Source organism: Nesoenas mayeri (genome assembly GCF_963082525.1).
Source record: "Nesoenas mayeri genome assembly, chromosome: 1".
Taxonomy (NCBI): Eukaryota; Metazoa; Chordata; class Aves; order Columbiformes; family Columbidae; genus Nesoenas; species Nesoenas mayeri.
The window spans coordinates 157,252,047-157,267,180 of NC_137541.1; the positions used below are offsets into that span (position 1 = coordinate 157,252,047).

Consider the following 15,134-nt stretch of genomic DNA (forward strand, 5'->3'; position numbering starts at 1 on the left):
AAAAGGAAATGTACAAGAGGTGGAATCAGAGCCCAATAGCCCAGGAGGAATACAAAATGTGTGTCTGAGACTGGAGGGATAGGGTTAGGAAAGCCAAAGCCCACGTGTAGTTGAATCTGCCAGGGGGCGTGGACGGCAACAAGAGGGACTTCTACAGATTTAAGAGCAGCAAAAGGAAGATTAGGAAAAATGTCAGGCTGCTGCTGAATGGTTTAGTGGACCTGGTGACATGGAAATAGTTGAAGTATTTAATACCTTTTTAACGTCTGTCTTGATGAGTAAGACTGACCTTCAGGAGTCCCAAGCCCTTGAGACTGGTGAGGAAGTCTAGAGCCAAGATAACTTACTCTTGGTGGAAGAGGACTGGTTTAAGAAACTTTTAAACAAACTGGACATACAGATGTCTATGGAATCTGATGGGATGCAGCTATGATTGCTAGGAGAGCTGGCCAATGTTATTGCAAGGCCATCTTTGATTCATCAACACTCTTCAATGATCTAGATGATGGCACAGACTACACCTTCAACAAGTTTGCAAATTATAGAAAACTGGGAGGAATGACTAACACACTAGATGGTTGTCCTGCTATTCAGAGGGACCTTGATAGGCTGGGGAACTGACCACGCAGGAACCTCATGATATTCAACAAAGGGGAAAGCAAAGTCCTACACTGAAAAAGAAATACTTGCATGCACCAGTGTAGTCTTGGCACCAACAAGCTGTAGTTTAGCAGAAAAGGTCTTGGGGGTCCTGGTGGACAACAAGTTGAACATCAGTGCTCTTAAGGCAAAGGCCAACCATTCTCCGGGCAGAATTAGGAAGAACATTGCCAGCACATGTTGTAATAGGTGGAATAGGTTGCACAGGCAGGTCATACAGTCTTCATCCGTCGAGATGTTCAAATGCTGGCTGGATACAGTGCTGGAACACCTGCTCTAATTGACTCTGATTGAGCAGGCAGGGGTAGACTAGATAATCTCAAGAGGTCCCTTCCAACCTAAATAATTATGTGATTCTGTGAATATAAACTGAGACAGGCACATAAAGTCTTTAGGAAGAAGTTGAGAAGAGGAAGCGTTCTTCTAAATTCTGGGGTTTATTTTTCCTAAAATTGTATCATGTGCTTTTACATATAAACTCAGGAGCAAATAGAAACGGCCTTTTCCAGTGTGAACACAAATTTGCACACAAACTTAAGGAACCGTAATGGCACGTATCTTACTTATGTTGGGTTTGAAGATAAGCATTAAAGACATAAACTCTATTACTTGTGAAAGACTGTAAAATACAGATATTAGTGAATATTCGTTCAAAGATGGTTTAGTGTAAAATAACACCACATTCTGCCTGTTTGACTCTGGCTTCTTCTGGCAGAGCTGTGATGGGCCCAGTGCTGCTTGCCTCCGTTTCCCTTCCCTGCTCGTGAGATTGCAGCAGCAGTGCCACAAAGCATTAAGTGCACAGATATGTGAATTGTCTGTGAAGTACTTGATGATTCATTGGCCCAGATGTACAGATCTACTATATGTAGATATGTTTTATACTTTCAGGCAATAGTTTGACATCAGATGAATCCCATATTACTTGTCTTTCTATAGCAAAAGATAGAATTGATGTTACTTTTTCCTGGACACTAAGTCATTAAGATCTGCATGAATAAATCATAATGAAGGAGTATTAATCAAGGGCAACTGAATAGTATACAAGTTTATGCTTGAAAAACATACTACAGCAATGGAAACCATATTAAATTATAAACCTTCAGTAAGAGGTCAACTGGCAAATAAAAAACTGAAAATTAGAAAAAAAACATATACAAACATGCAAATCAATTGAAGAAACATTTTAGAGTATATTTTAAAGTGTGATAAATTAGAATAATGTAAAGAAGCTTTATAGAAACATACTATTATAGCTGATTATGTTTTGACAGTGTGATAAAACTTTAGAATGCATGTGGTTTGACTCATGTTGATGATAAAACTTTATCTTTCTTTTGCAGAAAATGATGAGGTCATCCGTGTTTCATATGTTCATACTAAGCATGGTGGCTGTAGATGTGATTGTTGCTGCTAGTAACTACTACAAAGGAGAAAATTTCAAGAGACAATATGATGAATTTTACCTAGCTGAGGTGAGTATGCTGAAATTACTATATGGGTATTTTTCAAGATAAGCTGAAGTAGAAAATGTGAATGTAAAGCACATTTTAGCATGTAATTTTTTTATTCCCTTAAGCATTCAGAGAATTCTTTGCTAGCTTGTTCAAGTTCCTCTGTCTGACAATGGTTGACAGCCCTATCTCATAACCTTTTGAAAGGTAATTTCCTCAAACAAAATGTCAGGGGTAATGAGCTTTAGCTTAAGTATAACATCTACAGGCAATGCATGGCTGCTGAGTTGCTATCTTTCTCTAGCAGGAGTGTAACATCCAGAAAATTCAGCTTTAAAAAAATGACAAAACACAGTCTTTAAACAATATAGTACTTCTTCCTAAATCATCTTTATTCAACATATGCCTAACTGCAAGAAGGCCCTTAAGCATAACCAAAATAGTGTTGCAAATAGCCTGGCTTCAGTAACCTTAAGAGCACACTGCAAAAAACCACATTTATAAAGTCATGAATTTGGTGAAGGAGGAGGCTGTGCTCCTGAACCAGTGACGTGGAGGTAAAAAGTTTATTTGTAAATGACATTCTGGCATGGAGCCTGCTTGAGTCATTAGCTGGTCAAGGATTTGACTGTAGAGCATGCACTGGAGATCCTAGAATCTTGCCTACATGTCTTTTTAGTACTATCTAATTCAGTTAAAAACAAGCAATAAAAATTTGAAGTCTTTGGTACTAATGTACAGGCACAGCTGCAAATAGATACTTGTTTTTCCTGAGTGAAATTGGTACTGTAGCATTCTTTATTAAAAATACTTTTTTCCATGGGCATTCTGAATTGTCACGTCATTTGCGTATAAAGCCACCAGTGCTGAAGTTCATGGAGATCAGGTCTCTGAAAGCGTTGATCATGGTTGCCTGGATTGGGCACATGTCCAGCTTTACAGTTACTGTAGTTTCCCTGGCTTTGTTTGGTACACAGTCCTCCTTTGGAGCCAGGGGGAACATCCTTAGGGTAGAGCACATGTATTCCTTGTGATTCCTTTGCTGTTGCTATTGCCTTTTTGGCAGCCAATGTTGGCTATACCAGTGACGGAGGAGTCACAAGCCAGAAGTTCGATGATTCGTACTCTTGGGGTTTTAGATGTTTAGATACATTTGAGAGTCAGGCTCAAGTGCCCAACTTTAACCTCTTTATATAACATTATGGTGCTATATCAATCTCCATTTTTTAAGGGAAGTTGAGTTGATACCCATTTTTAAATTTATCTTAGATTTAGAATTTGTATCTGATCTCTTAAAATCTTATGAAGCTGAGACTTCACCAGTTCTGGGACAAAAGTCAAATAAAAATTAAAGGTAGCACCAGAATCCAAACCCACAAAAAAAGAGCAAGTTGTAGACAACAGTGCTGTGTCATGCTCTGTTGTCTCTCATGCCCTTGGAAATGGCTGTGGTTTGTATGAACATTGAATAAATGTTGGCCCAGCCAACAAGCACACAGTAACTGTGATCTGTATTATCTTTATTTTATCTGGAGTTCTGAGCATATTTGAAAAGCAACAGGAACATGAAAGAGGATGATCCTGGGAATAAGACATCAGAATGAAACCAACAAATGCTGGATTCTCGTATGGCACCTTCCACAGCTTTGAGGATAGAAGTGAGGACAGGGAGACACATTTTAATCTCTGTCCTGGTTTAATCCTATCCGGCAGCTCAGCCCCACACAGCTGCTCACTCATTCATCCTCAGTGAGATGGAGAGAGAATCAACAGGGTAAAAGTAGGACAACTCATGGGTCAAGAGAAAGTTGAATAAGAAAAGCCAAAGCTGTGCACACAAACAAAGCAAAACAAGTCATTAATTCACCAGTTCCCATGGATAGGCAGGTGTTCAGCCATCCCCAGGAAAGCCAGGCTCCATCACATGGAACGGTTACTTAGGAAGACGAACACCGTAACTCTGAACATCCTCCTTTCCTTTTTCATCCCCCCAGCTTTTGATTGCTGAGCATGATGTCATATGGCATGGAATATCCCTTTGGTTAGTTGGGATCAGCTGTCCTGGCTCTATCCCCTCCGAACGTCTTGTTCACCCCCGGCCTGCTCACTGGTGGGGTGGTGTGAGAAGCACAAAAGGCCTTGATGCTGTGTAAGAGCTGCTCACAACAGCTCAAACATCCCCATGTTATCAACACTGTTACATCACAAACCCAAAACACAGCCCCATACAAAATACGGTGAAGAAAATTAACTCTATCCCAGCCAAAACCAGTACAATATGCTAGGCAAGAATCAAATAATTAAGTCACCATTAGAGCCTGAAATCGTGAACTTTTCATGGTAAGCATTTTTGCTTTACGTCCAGGATACAGCAAGTAGCAAAATAACTTTAATTCTATTTATATTCAAAATAGGAAACACTGCATGTGCTGTTTCTATTTTGGTACTGAATATATAGCCTAATTATGCTTTTATTAATCAGTGCTAGAAACATTCCATTCAACATCTATTTCAAAAGTAGGGTTTGTTCATCTGGGTTTTTTTCCAGCAGAAATACTTGCAAAGGTTTAACAATTCAAGATCAGTATGTCATGTAGACTAGTGTGTTGTAATTCTGTCCTGTAGGCAATGGCCAGTTTTCTTTAAAGATACACTTCACTGTAACTGCATCTTAGGTTACTGATTTATTAGTGGGGAGGTTGCCAGAAAACTCATTTGTTTATATTGTACATGTTTGCATTTTTAAGTACATAAGGTAAATCAGTCTGCAATAGAGAAAGGTATTTTGTTTATTTGTAAGGCATACTCTTGATGCCCATTTGTTGGTTTTAGTTTCAGTTTTTGTTTTGTTTTTTGTTTTGTTTTACTTGTGATGCCTTTACCAGAGACATTATAAAAATCAAACAAGCAAACCCCTAGTATCTTATAGAAGGATGTATAAAATACAATAGCAGAAGAGTAAAACAAATCCTGGGAGAGAGTAGAAATTGATAAGGTGGTGTCATTTCCTACTTGGTGGTTGTGAAAGTTCTTCTTTGCAGCACAGGGCATACAAAGAAATTGTTTTTAAGAGCCTTGAAGAGGCTGAATACTCAAACAATGCAGGTTATTCCACAGTGGCTGGTTTGTTTCCTTAGTGAGGGAGAGTGGTTGCAGCAGGACACACTGCCGTTGCTCTGTATTTTCCAATAGACTAGGCTGCAGAAAGCTTTCCCTTCAGAGGGAGCTTACCTGGGCAGCCAACAGCAATGGGGATTCCATTTGCTAAAGGAAATAGCCAGACAGATTACAGCAAGCAGATCTGGCTTTCTGATTCATTTTCCAGAAGTCATCTTGGAAGGTGCCGTCCTTAGGAGCAGACATGATCTAATAAAATAGGTCACTCAATCCCTTCTGTGGACCACATGCAGTAGTGGCCTAGAGCTGTAGAAATACCTTAAATTCAGTAGACAAATCTAAGTGAGGTTACTGAGATACCCAGTACCAAGAAAAAAACACACTATTTTCTTTGCTGGAAAGAGAAGACAGACTCAAGAGAAAAGGAGGAAAACATTAGACAAAAAGATGAAGATAGAAGTGAACTTTGAACCCAGATCCCGTTGGTTGCACAATTTTGTATACCCAGTAGTAAATACAAGGTTCTGACAAGCATTTCAACTTGTATACGTCAGCCTTACAGATGAAGCAAAACCAGACTTTTAACAGAGTGACTAAAAACCTCAGTGCAGTGTCTGAGAACCTGAAAAGAGCAGAGCTTCAAATTCAAATTGGTAATTGTTGTTGAGGATGTTGACTTTACTTGCTCAATACTTGGAACAGTGATAGGTGTTTGTTTCTATATGCAACCGCCACATTGTCTTCCATTAAAAAAAGATATTAAAGGAAGGCTCCAGGGAGACTTTATTGGGGCCTTCCAGTATTTCAAAGAGGCCTATAAGAAAGATGGGAACAGACTTTTTAGGAGGGACTGTTGTGACAGGACAAGGCATAATGGTTTTAAACTAAAGGAGGGGAGATTCAGGCTAGACATAAGGAAGAAATTTTTTACAATGAGGGTGGTGAAACACTGTTCCAGGTTTCCCAGAGAGGTGGTGGATGCCCCATCCCCAGAGACATTCCAGGCCAGGCTGGACGGGGCTCTGAGCAACCTGATCTAGTTGGAAATGCCCCTGCGCATTGCAGGGGTGTTGGACTAGATGACCTTTGAAGGTCCCTTCCAACCTAAACTATTCTATGATTCCAAAAGATGTTACAGAGTAGATGTCTTATTGAGGAGGTGTGAGATTCCTACAAGTACTGCTTTATAGCATCTGTAAAACCAGAGTTCAAAACCAGGTGCTCCTACACACACTTCCTCCTCAGTTCTTTTGGCATTGTCCCCTTGCATGGCTGCCTTTCTGTAGCTTTTGCTCAGTCCTGGCTGAAGGAAGAATTGAGTGCTGTGTCAAATCTGGTAACAAGGGAAGTGCTGGAGGTCTGTTCCCTTAATCCCACTGATCCTGCTCCGAAGAATTCTTGTCTTTCCCAACAGCTTGATAACCTCCCAAGTAAGCCACAGTTACAAAGGAATCTAGCTGGGTCTGTCACTGTTGGATGTTGACTCATACTGAGCTCTGCCTCTGCCAAAAATGTTGAGGGGCTACTGGTATAAGTTAATGTTGTTGAAGGCAACATTAACACCATGAAGCTTCTAGGTGATGGAATGGGAGTTAGCCCTCAGAGAAGCAGCCTCTTTGTGGTATCTCCTCTTTTGACCCCCCCAGGCAAAATGGGCAACCTGGTGCGGGGTGGCTGCTTAAGTGTCACACCTGCTTTTCTTTTGTGAGTCTGTTCTGGCTTCTCATGTGAATTTGCCTTTCCTCTGTATCTACAGAAATGAAAGGAGTGATTTCAGTTGTTTTTTTTTAAAAAAAAAGTCTATAAAATTTTATTACATTTCACACCTAACAAAAGTTCTAGTCAGATATTTTGAATCTTCTCCTGTAATTAATTACAAGGAAGGAAAAAAATACAAGCTCTGTCAGCAGGAAGACAGGTGGATAAATGCAATCAGATGTTATGCAAACCATTTGATACATTTTTAAGTACTAGTGGTTTGAATTCGTTTGACAAGCATGTAAAATGCAAATGATCCCGCCCACACATTTTTAGAATAAATTAAAATACACTTAACATCATATTTGTTAGTCTTGTCCTAATAGGAAGCCTATGTGCTCTGAAGTACGTGTGTGTGTATTTAAATGGTATTGTTATTCCACCTGGTCTGAAGCTGAATTCCAGCTGCTTTCTACCCACAGTTCCATTTTTCCTAATTCACCCCCCTTATTCTTTCAGGACTCACTTCAATGTTGTTTGTTTGTTTTTTTCCTTTGAAAGTGTGCTTTCATTTTTAAATTTTTGATAAAACATTTCCCTTGTGTTTCAGGTAGAAATTTTCATATACAGGGATATTTTCTTCAAATGTGGCTCATTGTTCTCCTTGAGCTCTTTATGCTACTAGAACAAGGGCTGAAAAAACTGGCCAGATACATTGAAGAATACGAGCATGAAAGAGTCCCTACATTGTGTACATGGATCCTTGTATGCCTGAAATCACACCAGTATTTTTAGTAGTATTTCTTTCCTAATGTAAATAATTTTTTTGAGTGCTCTGAAGCATTTCACCTTGATTTAATCATTCAGAGGACATTTGAAGCCAGATAACTGATTTACATGCCTTGAGGAAACCATATAATAGAGGTGGTAGCACTGCTCATACACAGCTGTGTGGACTAGGGGAATAAACACAGGGCATAAACTTCAGCGTTTAATTTCCATCTCCACTCCTGCTTTTGGCAATCCTGTATACACAAAACATGTGAAATTTCATTTAGCCATCACACAAAACCCCTCTTTCCTGTTGATAAATTTATTTTTGAGGGACTGGAGAGTTTAAATTTCAGATAATGTAAGTACTTAAGGCAGCATCCCAGAGATTCAGGGTTAAAATCTAATTCTCTATTATCCCTTTCCAAGTCCGGTAAACATTATGGCCCACCATCAATTAATCTCTCCATCTTAAAAGATGAATAATGTCTTCACTCTAAGGAGGTTTGACCTGTATTTTGTTAATGTTCACACATAACTTTGAAAGTATTCGTTGTATAGAGATGCCACCTAATGTTATTACAGCGTTTCTTTTGAGCCCCAAAGTGTGTGAAGGGTCAGAGAGGAAGATTGCTAAGTCAAGGAGAAACTTTTCCATTGGGTTTCCTGGTTGCTGGGAAGTGAGGGAGTATCTGAGTGTATATACAGGGGTAAATTAGGAAGATGGGTGAGGAGGAAGTATGTCTAGCCAGGATTTTCAGTAGTGAGAGAAGAGAGAGAAAATAAATGTTGAAGATGTAAACCTGTGTAAAATTGTCTCCCTTTTTTCAAGCTGAACATCCTGCATTTTAGTGTCTAAATATTACAGGAAAGGCCTCTGAAAGAATCCCACAGTCATCCAGTGTCTACAAGTAGTTTTCTTCCCCTATAACTTCCCACTTTTCTATCTGTGTTTTACTGGGATGTTTACTTTAGCTGGTTTACTAGGGATGTTTTAGAAAATTGAAGTAGCAGTTTTTAAATGAGATCTTTAAATTTTGCTTTGTTCCTTATATCTCTTAAAATTCTTCAGACAGCTCATACATGTTGCTTCACATTTTGAAAAAAAATATCTCATCAGGTTTTTTTACCTTTTCATCTGTATCCATAAAGTGAAAGGTCAACTGAATGGATTTATTATTTCATGCCTTCCAAATTGTGGAATCTACTTGTCTGTGTTGAAACTTCAGAAAATTTCCTAAAGTGTACATTTTAAGGAAGAATATGAGCCAATATGAGAAATTTTATTGTTTATTGTTTGTTCTGTAGAGTATGAGTGTTGTTGTTAAATACCATGGAGATCTTTATTTTTGACATACAAAACCTCGATAGATGTCATGACATAAAAACTTGTTAATTTAAATAAAAGTTTTGAAAACATCTTTCTTGTTTTATGTATTTTTCTAGGTTGCTTTTACAGTTCTATTTGATTTAGAAGCTCTCCTGAAGATCTGGTGTTTGGGTTTCACAGGATACATCAGCTCATCTCTTCACAAGTTTGAGTCGCTGCTTGTAGTTGGAACCACTCTTCATATTTATCCAGACCTCTATCACTCTCAGTTTACATATTTTCAGGTATGATCAGCTACTTTTATGTTTTACCCTGTATACCAATTAAAAACATTACCCATCAACATTTCGCTCTCATTTACTTCCCTTCTCAGACTACTGATATTCTCATGACATTGACTCATTTTGAGAATACAAAAAATATAACAAATATGTTTGTTCTTAACTATCCTTATTGGGTGGATTTATAGAAACAGGATTCTTCCTTACTTTGCTGTGAAGTCCTTTCTGTTTTCAGCAACTTTTATTTCTTATCTGAACTACTCTGTTCAGTAGGTTTTAGATTAGCTTATTATTAGTTTATTAGCACCAAAGGGAAATGATGCTCGGCCAACCTGCTAGCCTTCTATGGTGGGCAGATGAGGGGAGAGCAGTGGATGTTGCCTACCTTAACTTCAGCAAGGCTTTTTGACACAGCCTCTCACAACCTCCTCATAGGCAAGCTCAGAAAGGGCAGGCTGGATGAATGCACAGTGAGATGGATTATGAACTGGCTGGATGGGAGAGCTCAGAGGATTGTGATCAATGGTGTAGAGTATAGTCGGAGACCTGTAGTTAGTGGGGTTCTCCAGGGGTCAGTCTTAGGTCCAGTCCTGTTCAGTGACCTGAGTGAGGAGACTGAGGAGGAAGGGCTGACACACCAGAAGGCTGTGCTGCCATTCAGCCAAGACCTGGACAGGCTGGAGGACTGGGGAGGGAAGAACCTGATGAAGTTCAATAAGCACAAGTGAAGGATTTTGCACCTGGGGAGGAATAACCCCATGCACCAGTACAGGTAAGGGAAAGCAGCACTGCAGAGAAGGACCTGGGAGTTCTAGTCAACAACAGGTTGACCATGAGTCAACAATGTGCCCTTGTGGCCAAGAAGGCAAATGATATATATCCTGGGGTACATTAAGGAGAGTGTGACCAGCAGGTGGAGGCAGGTTCTCCTCCCTCTCCGCTCTGCCCTGGTGAGGCCGCATCTGGAGAACTGCATCCAGTTTTGGGTCCCCAGTTTAAGAAAGATAAGGAATTACTGGAGGGAGTCCAGCGGTGGGCTACAGAGATTATTAGGAGCTTAGAGCACCTTTCCTATGAAGACAGACTGAGAGAGCTGGGTCTGTTCAGCCTGGAGAAGGCTGAGAGAGGAACTCATCAATGTTTATAAATATCTCAAGGGTGGGTGTCAAGAGGATGGGACCAGACTCCTTTCAGTGGTGCCCAACAATAGGATGAGGGGCAATGGGCACAGACTGAAGCACAGGAGGTTCCATCTAAACATGAGGAGAAACTACTTTGAGGGTGCCAGAGCACTGGAACAGGCTGCCCAGTGAGGCTGTGAAGTCTCCTCTGGAGACATTCAAGACCTACCTGGACACATTCCTTTACAATCTGCTCTGGGTGAACCTGCTATAGCAGATGGATTGGACTAGATGATCTTCAGAGGTTCCTTCCAACCCCAGCTGTTCTGTGATTCTGTGATTTGCTGTCCTTCATTCATCCTTGACCTTGCATACAGCTGTTAACAGCATCACCTTCCTGTAGTGTCCACCATTGCTCTCCTGACTTCTGTCCCTGAGGCCTCAGTACACTTGCTATTGCTTCTCCAAGTCCTCTGTGGCAGTCATGTGCCTAAGAGTCTCTTGTCCAGTTGTTGCTGGTCTTCTGAGGTCATTTCCCCAGAATCATCATAGTGTTTTTGTAGCTCTCCAACCATACTTTTTGTAGAGGGAAAGTGTGTTTATTAGACTCTTCCTATGTTTTCACTTTGGGGAAGAGCAGGAAGGAGAGACAAAGACAGACTGATTAATTCAACTCTGATTCCTCCTCTCTCAGTCAGTGCAACCAATTCCCCATTCATTTTCCTTGAAGTGCCTAGGATTGTTCCAGTTGTGGGAGAAAGTACTGAGATTCATTATAATGTGCTATATTCTGCTGAAGAAAGGGATTTTCTAAAAAAAAAAAAAAAAAAAAATCAAACAATTCATATCTGCCCATTATTTAGCAATGAATCGGTATGGTGAATGATTAATAATAAAGGCAAAAAATAAATTGTCAGGCAGAGTCCTGTCAACAAATGTGATTAGCTATAGTGACACATTTTATAAGCGAGTACAATATGGGGGAGAAGTCTCCCCAGGTGTGGGTTGAAGTATGATGGCCTTTTCAGACTTCTACAGATGTGTGGTGGTTTGACCCTGGCTGGCTGCCAGGTGCCCACAAAGCCACTCTGTCACTCCCTTCGTCGACTGGATGGGGGGAGAAAATATAACGAAAGGCTCGTGAGTCAAGATAAGGACAGGGAGGGATCACTTGCCAGTCACCGTCACAGGCAAAACAGACTCTACTTGGAGAAATTGGTTTAATTTTATTACCAATCAAAATCAACCAGGCAAAGTACAAGGTCCTGCACCTGGGTCAGGGAGATCTCTGGTATCAATACAAGCTGGAGGGTGAAGGGATTGAGAGCAGCCCTGCCAAGGACTTGGGGGTACTGAGGGATGAAAGATGGGACATGAGCCAGCAATGGGCAGCCCAGAAGTCTGGTGTATCCTGGGCTGCATCAAAAGCAGCGTGGCCAGCAGGTCGAGGGAGGTGATTCTGCCCCTCTGCTCCGCTCTGGTGAGACCCCACCTGGAGTCCTGTGTCCAGCTCTGGAGCCCTCAGCACAGGAAAGACATGGACCTGTTGGAGAGGGGCCAGAGAAAGGCCATGAAAATGCTCAGAAGGATGGAACACCTCTAAGGACAGGCTGGACTGTATGGCATTTGAAGGTCCCTTCTACCCCAAACTATTTCATGATTCTATGAATGAGAAATAAAAACTAAACCTTAAAACACCTTCCCTCTGTCCCTCCCTTCTTCCTGGGCTCAACTTCACTCCCGATTTCTCTACCTCCTCCCCACCAGCAGCGCAGGGGGACCGGGGATGGGGGTTGTGGTCAGTTCATCACACGTTTTCTCTGGCGCTCCTTCCTCCTCAGGGGAGGACTCCTCACACCCTTCCCCTGCTCCAGCCTGGGCTCCTCTCTCCATGGGACTACAGGTCCTGCCAGGAGCCTGCTCCAGCGTGGGCTTCCCACAGGGTCACAGCCTCCTCTGGGCATCCACCTGCTCTGGTGTGGGGTTCTCCACAGGCTGCAGGTGGATCTCTGCTCCACCATGGACCTCCATGGGCTGCAGGGGACAGGTGGCCTCACCATGGGCTGCACCATGGGCTGCAGGGGAATCTCTGCTCCCTCTTTCTTCACTTACCTGTGTGTCTCAGAGTTTTTTCTCTCACAGAGTCTCACTCCTCTCCTTGGCTGCAATTGCACATATGCAGGGTTTTTTTCACCCTTCTTAACTATATTATCCCAGAGACACTACCATCATTACTGATGGGCTCAGCCTTGGCCATCAGTGGGTCTGTCTTCGAGGTGGCTGGCATTGGCTGTATTGGACATAGGAGAAACCTATGCCATCCTGTATTTTTTCTAAATGGCTCTACAAACCTTCTCAAGAAGTCTTTCAGGATCACATATTTTCTCTTGGTATCATTTGAAGGCACTCAGATGGTTATAGCTTTGATTTTGCTGTCCAAATATGTAAAATGTTGTTATTCAGTGTGGCACGGTATTTCTAACCTTCAAGAAAGGGTGATCTATCAGGAGAATGCCATTGCACTCTTGTATCAAAAGTACACAGGAAAACGAGCTGGGCACTCTCAGCAATGTCCTTAATAGTTGGTCGATATTTATTGGGGGAGAGTTCACTTTCATCTGATAATTTCTAGTAATTTTAAGTATAAATTATTAGTATGTAGGACTAAATAGGTAATGTCATTACTAACTCATGATTTTGAAAATAAAATGTAACCAGATGTTGTTAATAAAATAAGTATTTTATTTTTAATGTATTTGATTATTTTCCTGTGGCAGGGTGGGGGTGTTGTGGGTTTTTATTTTAAGTGCTAGCATTTCTGATAGAAAATATAAGGATATATATGAGACACATACATTTTACAAGCAGAAACACCTACTATACTGAAAGATTTGGGTTGTATTTTGCAATCCAAATCACCTAAAAGGAAAATGACAGTAAGGCTGGAAAAAACTTTACCTTTGATGTCAGTTAGTAAGGGAGGTATGCACCGTATTCCCCCGCAATTAAGCTTCTGGGCAAGCTAGATAACACATTTTCAAATCAACCAAGGTCAAAAAGATTTTTTCACATCGATACGTCGTGACGTTAGGCAGATTTTCGGGCCTTTAGGTATTAATGATGACAGGTTAAATGTGTTCCTTGTCAGCCAACAAAACAGATTACTGAAAACAGGAGTCTTATTTGACACATTCCAGGATAGCAAGCAGAAATATCACTTGGCTTGTCTGGTCTTCCTTACCATATATTTCCATCTGCATTATTTGTAGGTCTTTATCATTACCGTTTGCCAACACATCATTCAGTGTTCACTACATTGGCTACTGTCCACCCTCCCACCCCTTCCTTTTGCTGTACGTTCATTCAAAACACTTTGCAAAGCCCTCTGTGAAAGACTACAGCAATGCACCACTCCATGGCTGTAATCTGTAGAGCACAAAATCAGTGGGGAAATGACAGAATTTGCATATTATTGCAGAGATCTGTAATGAACTGGCAGAAAAGAGAGAGATTTAAACTGAATTTGACCTATACTGGACTGAAGAGTTGGTATTGTATTTGTGCTTGGGGAAAATATTGCTGAGTCATTTTCTGAATAAATATCCCTTTTAGGAGATGCAGCCATTCTTTGTAACACAGCTGTGGCACCTCTTTTCTATTTTCTATCTTGATTTGCTTTTTCACATATTTTTATATTTAATCCAAATAGTGCACCTTCTACAGCTCTTAAATTTAATACAATTTGCAATCCAATTACATAGGATGCATAACTGTTCATTAGAGTGTACTTTTGCAAGATTCGATTTGTCACTTAATGAAAATAAATGAATAAAACAAATAGTGTCAATAAGATTAATGTGCTGCTTGAAGGTCAATTAAAGTTCTCCAAAGGAAGGGGGGAAAAAGTAAGGCAGGTAATAGTTTATCTAAAACACAGCTCAGAATACCAACTTCACCCCATTGAGGTGAGTGTTGAAGCTAGTATTGATGGGAGTAGAGCTAACGTTTACACTGCGAGTAGATCTTGTAAGTAAGAAGACGTCATGTTTACGTGTTCATAGTACTTGGAAATGTCATTCATCTCGCTGTTACTGCCTTGGTAACCAGTTTCGTGGACTCAGACTATAGGTAATGTGATCACAGCACCAATGTGAAAGAAAGGCCTTTATCTCACCATGCTGTAACATTGTGAAAGTCAAGATATTTAGTGTAACCTGTGTATTTAGGACCCTTTTTCACTGGAGACAATGAGTGCTCATCCCATCTCACACAAGGGATCTGGTATGTGTGGAAAAAAAGTTGCTTTCTTAAGTTGGCTTTCTCTCTCCTTTGGCAGTAAAGCCTAGATGACTAGGATATTCTGCCTACCTGGCAGATAGGCAGGGAGATGAGTTTCAGGCGAAGTGCAAAGGTGTACATTATTAGCAAGCTACAAGGTACAGTGAACTTCTTCTGTGAACAATTTCTGTCAAACTTATTTTCTTTCCAAAAGCAGCACAGTAATTGCATTTGACTTGCACATAAGGTCAGCCTGTAATTGCACTGTAATTCCTACCTTTCAGTTTCAGTATGATTCTTGCAGAAATATACGTGATACTTTGGGCTAGGAAATTTTTTTCTCTGTAAGAACTGCAGAATCTTATTTTCCCCATATACTGCTGTCTGTTACCTCCAGCAACTACTGTTGCTGCCATTGCCTCCT

The 15,134-nt window shown here is 40.8% G+C and overlaps 1 protein-coding gene across 2 annotated transcripts in view; it reads left to right on the top strand.

Annotated features, from left to right (window-relative positions):
- Nucleotides 1–15,134, top strand: part of NALCN (sodium leak channel, non-selective) — a gene marked incomplete at both ends in the record, with an annotated part of 227,752 nt that overhangs the window by 113,600 nt on the left and 99,018 nt on the right. For both annotated transcript variants that reach the window (XM_080354287.1, XM_080354288.1), the window contains 2 exons: nt 2,004–2,135; nt 9,147–9,314. In XM_080354287.1, the coding sequence (XP_080210413.1) occupies nt 2,004–2,135; nt 9,147–9,314 (300 nt within the window). The remainder of the gene's footprint in view (nt 1–2,003; nt 2,136–9,146; nt 9,315–15,134) is intronic.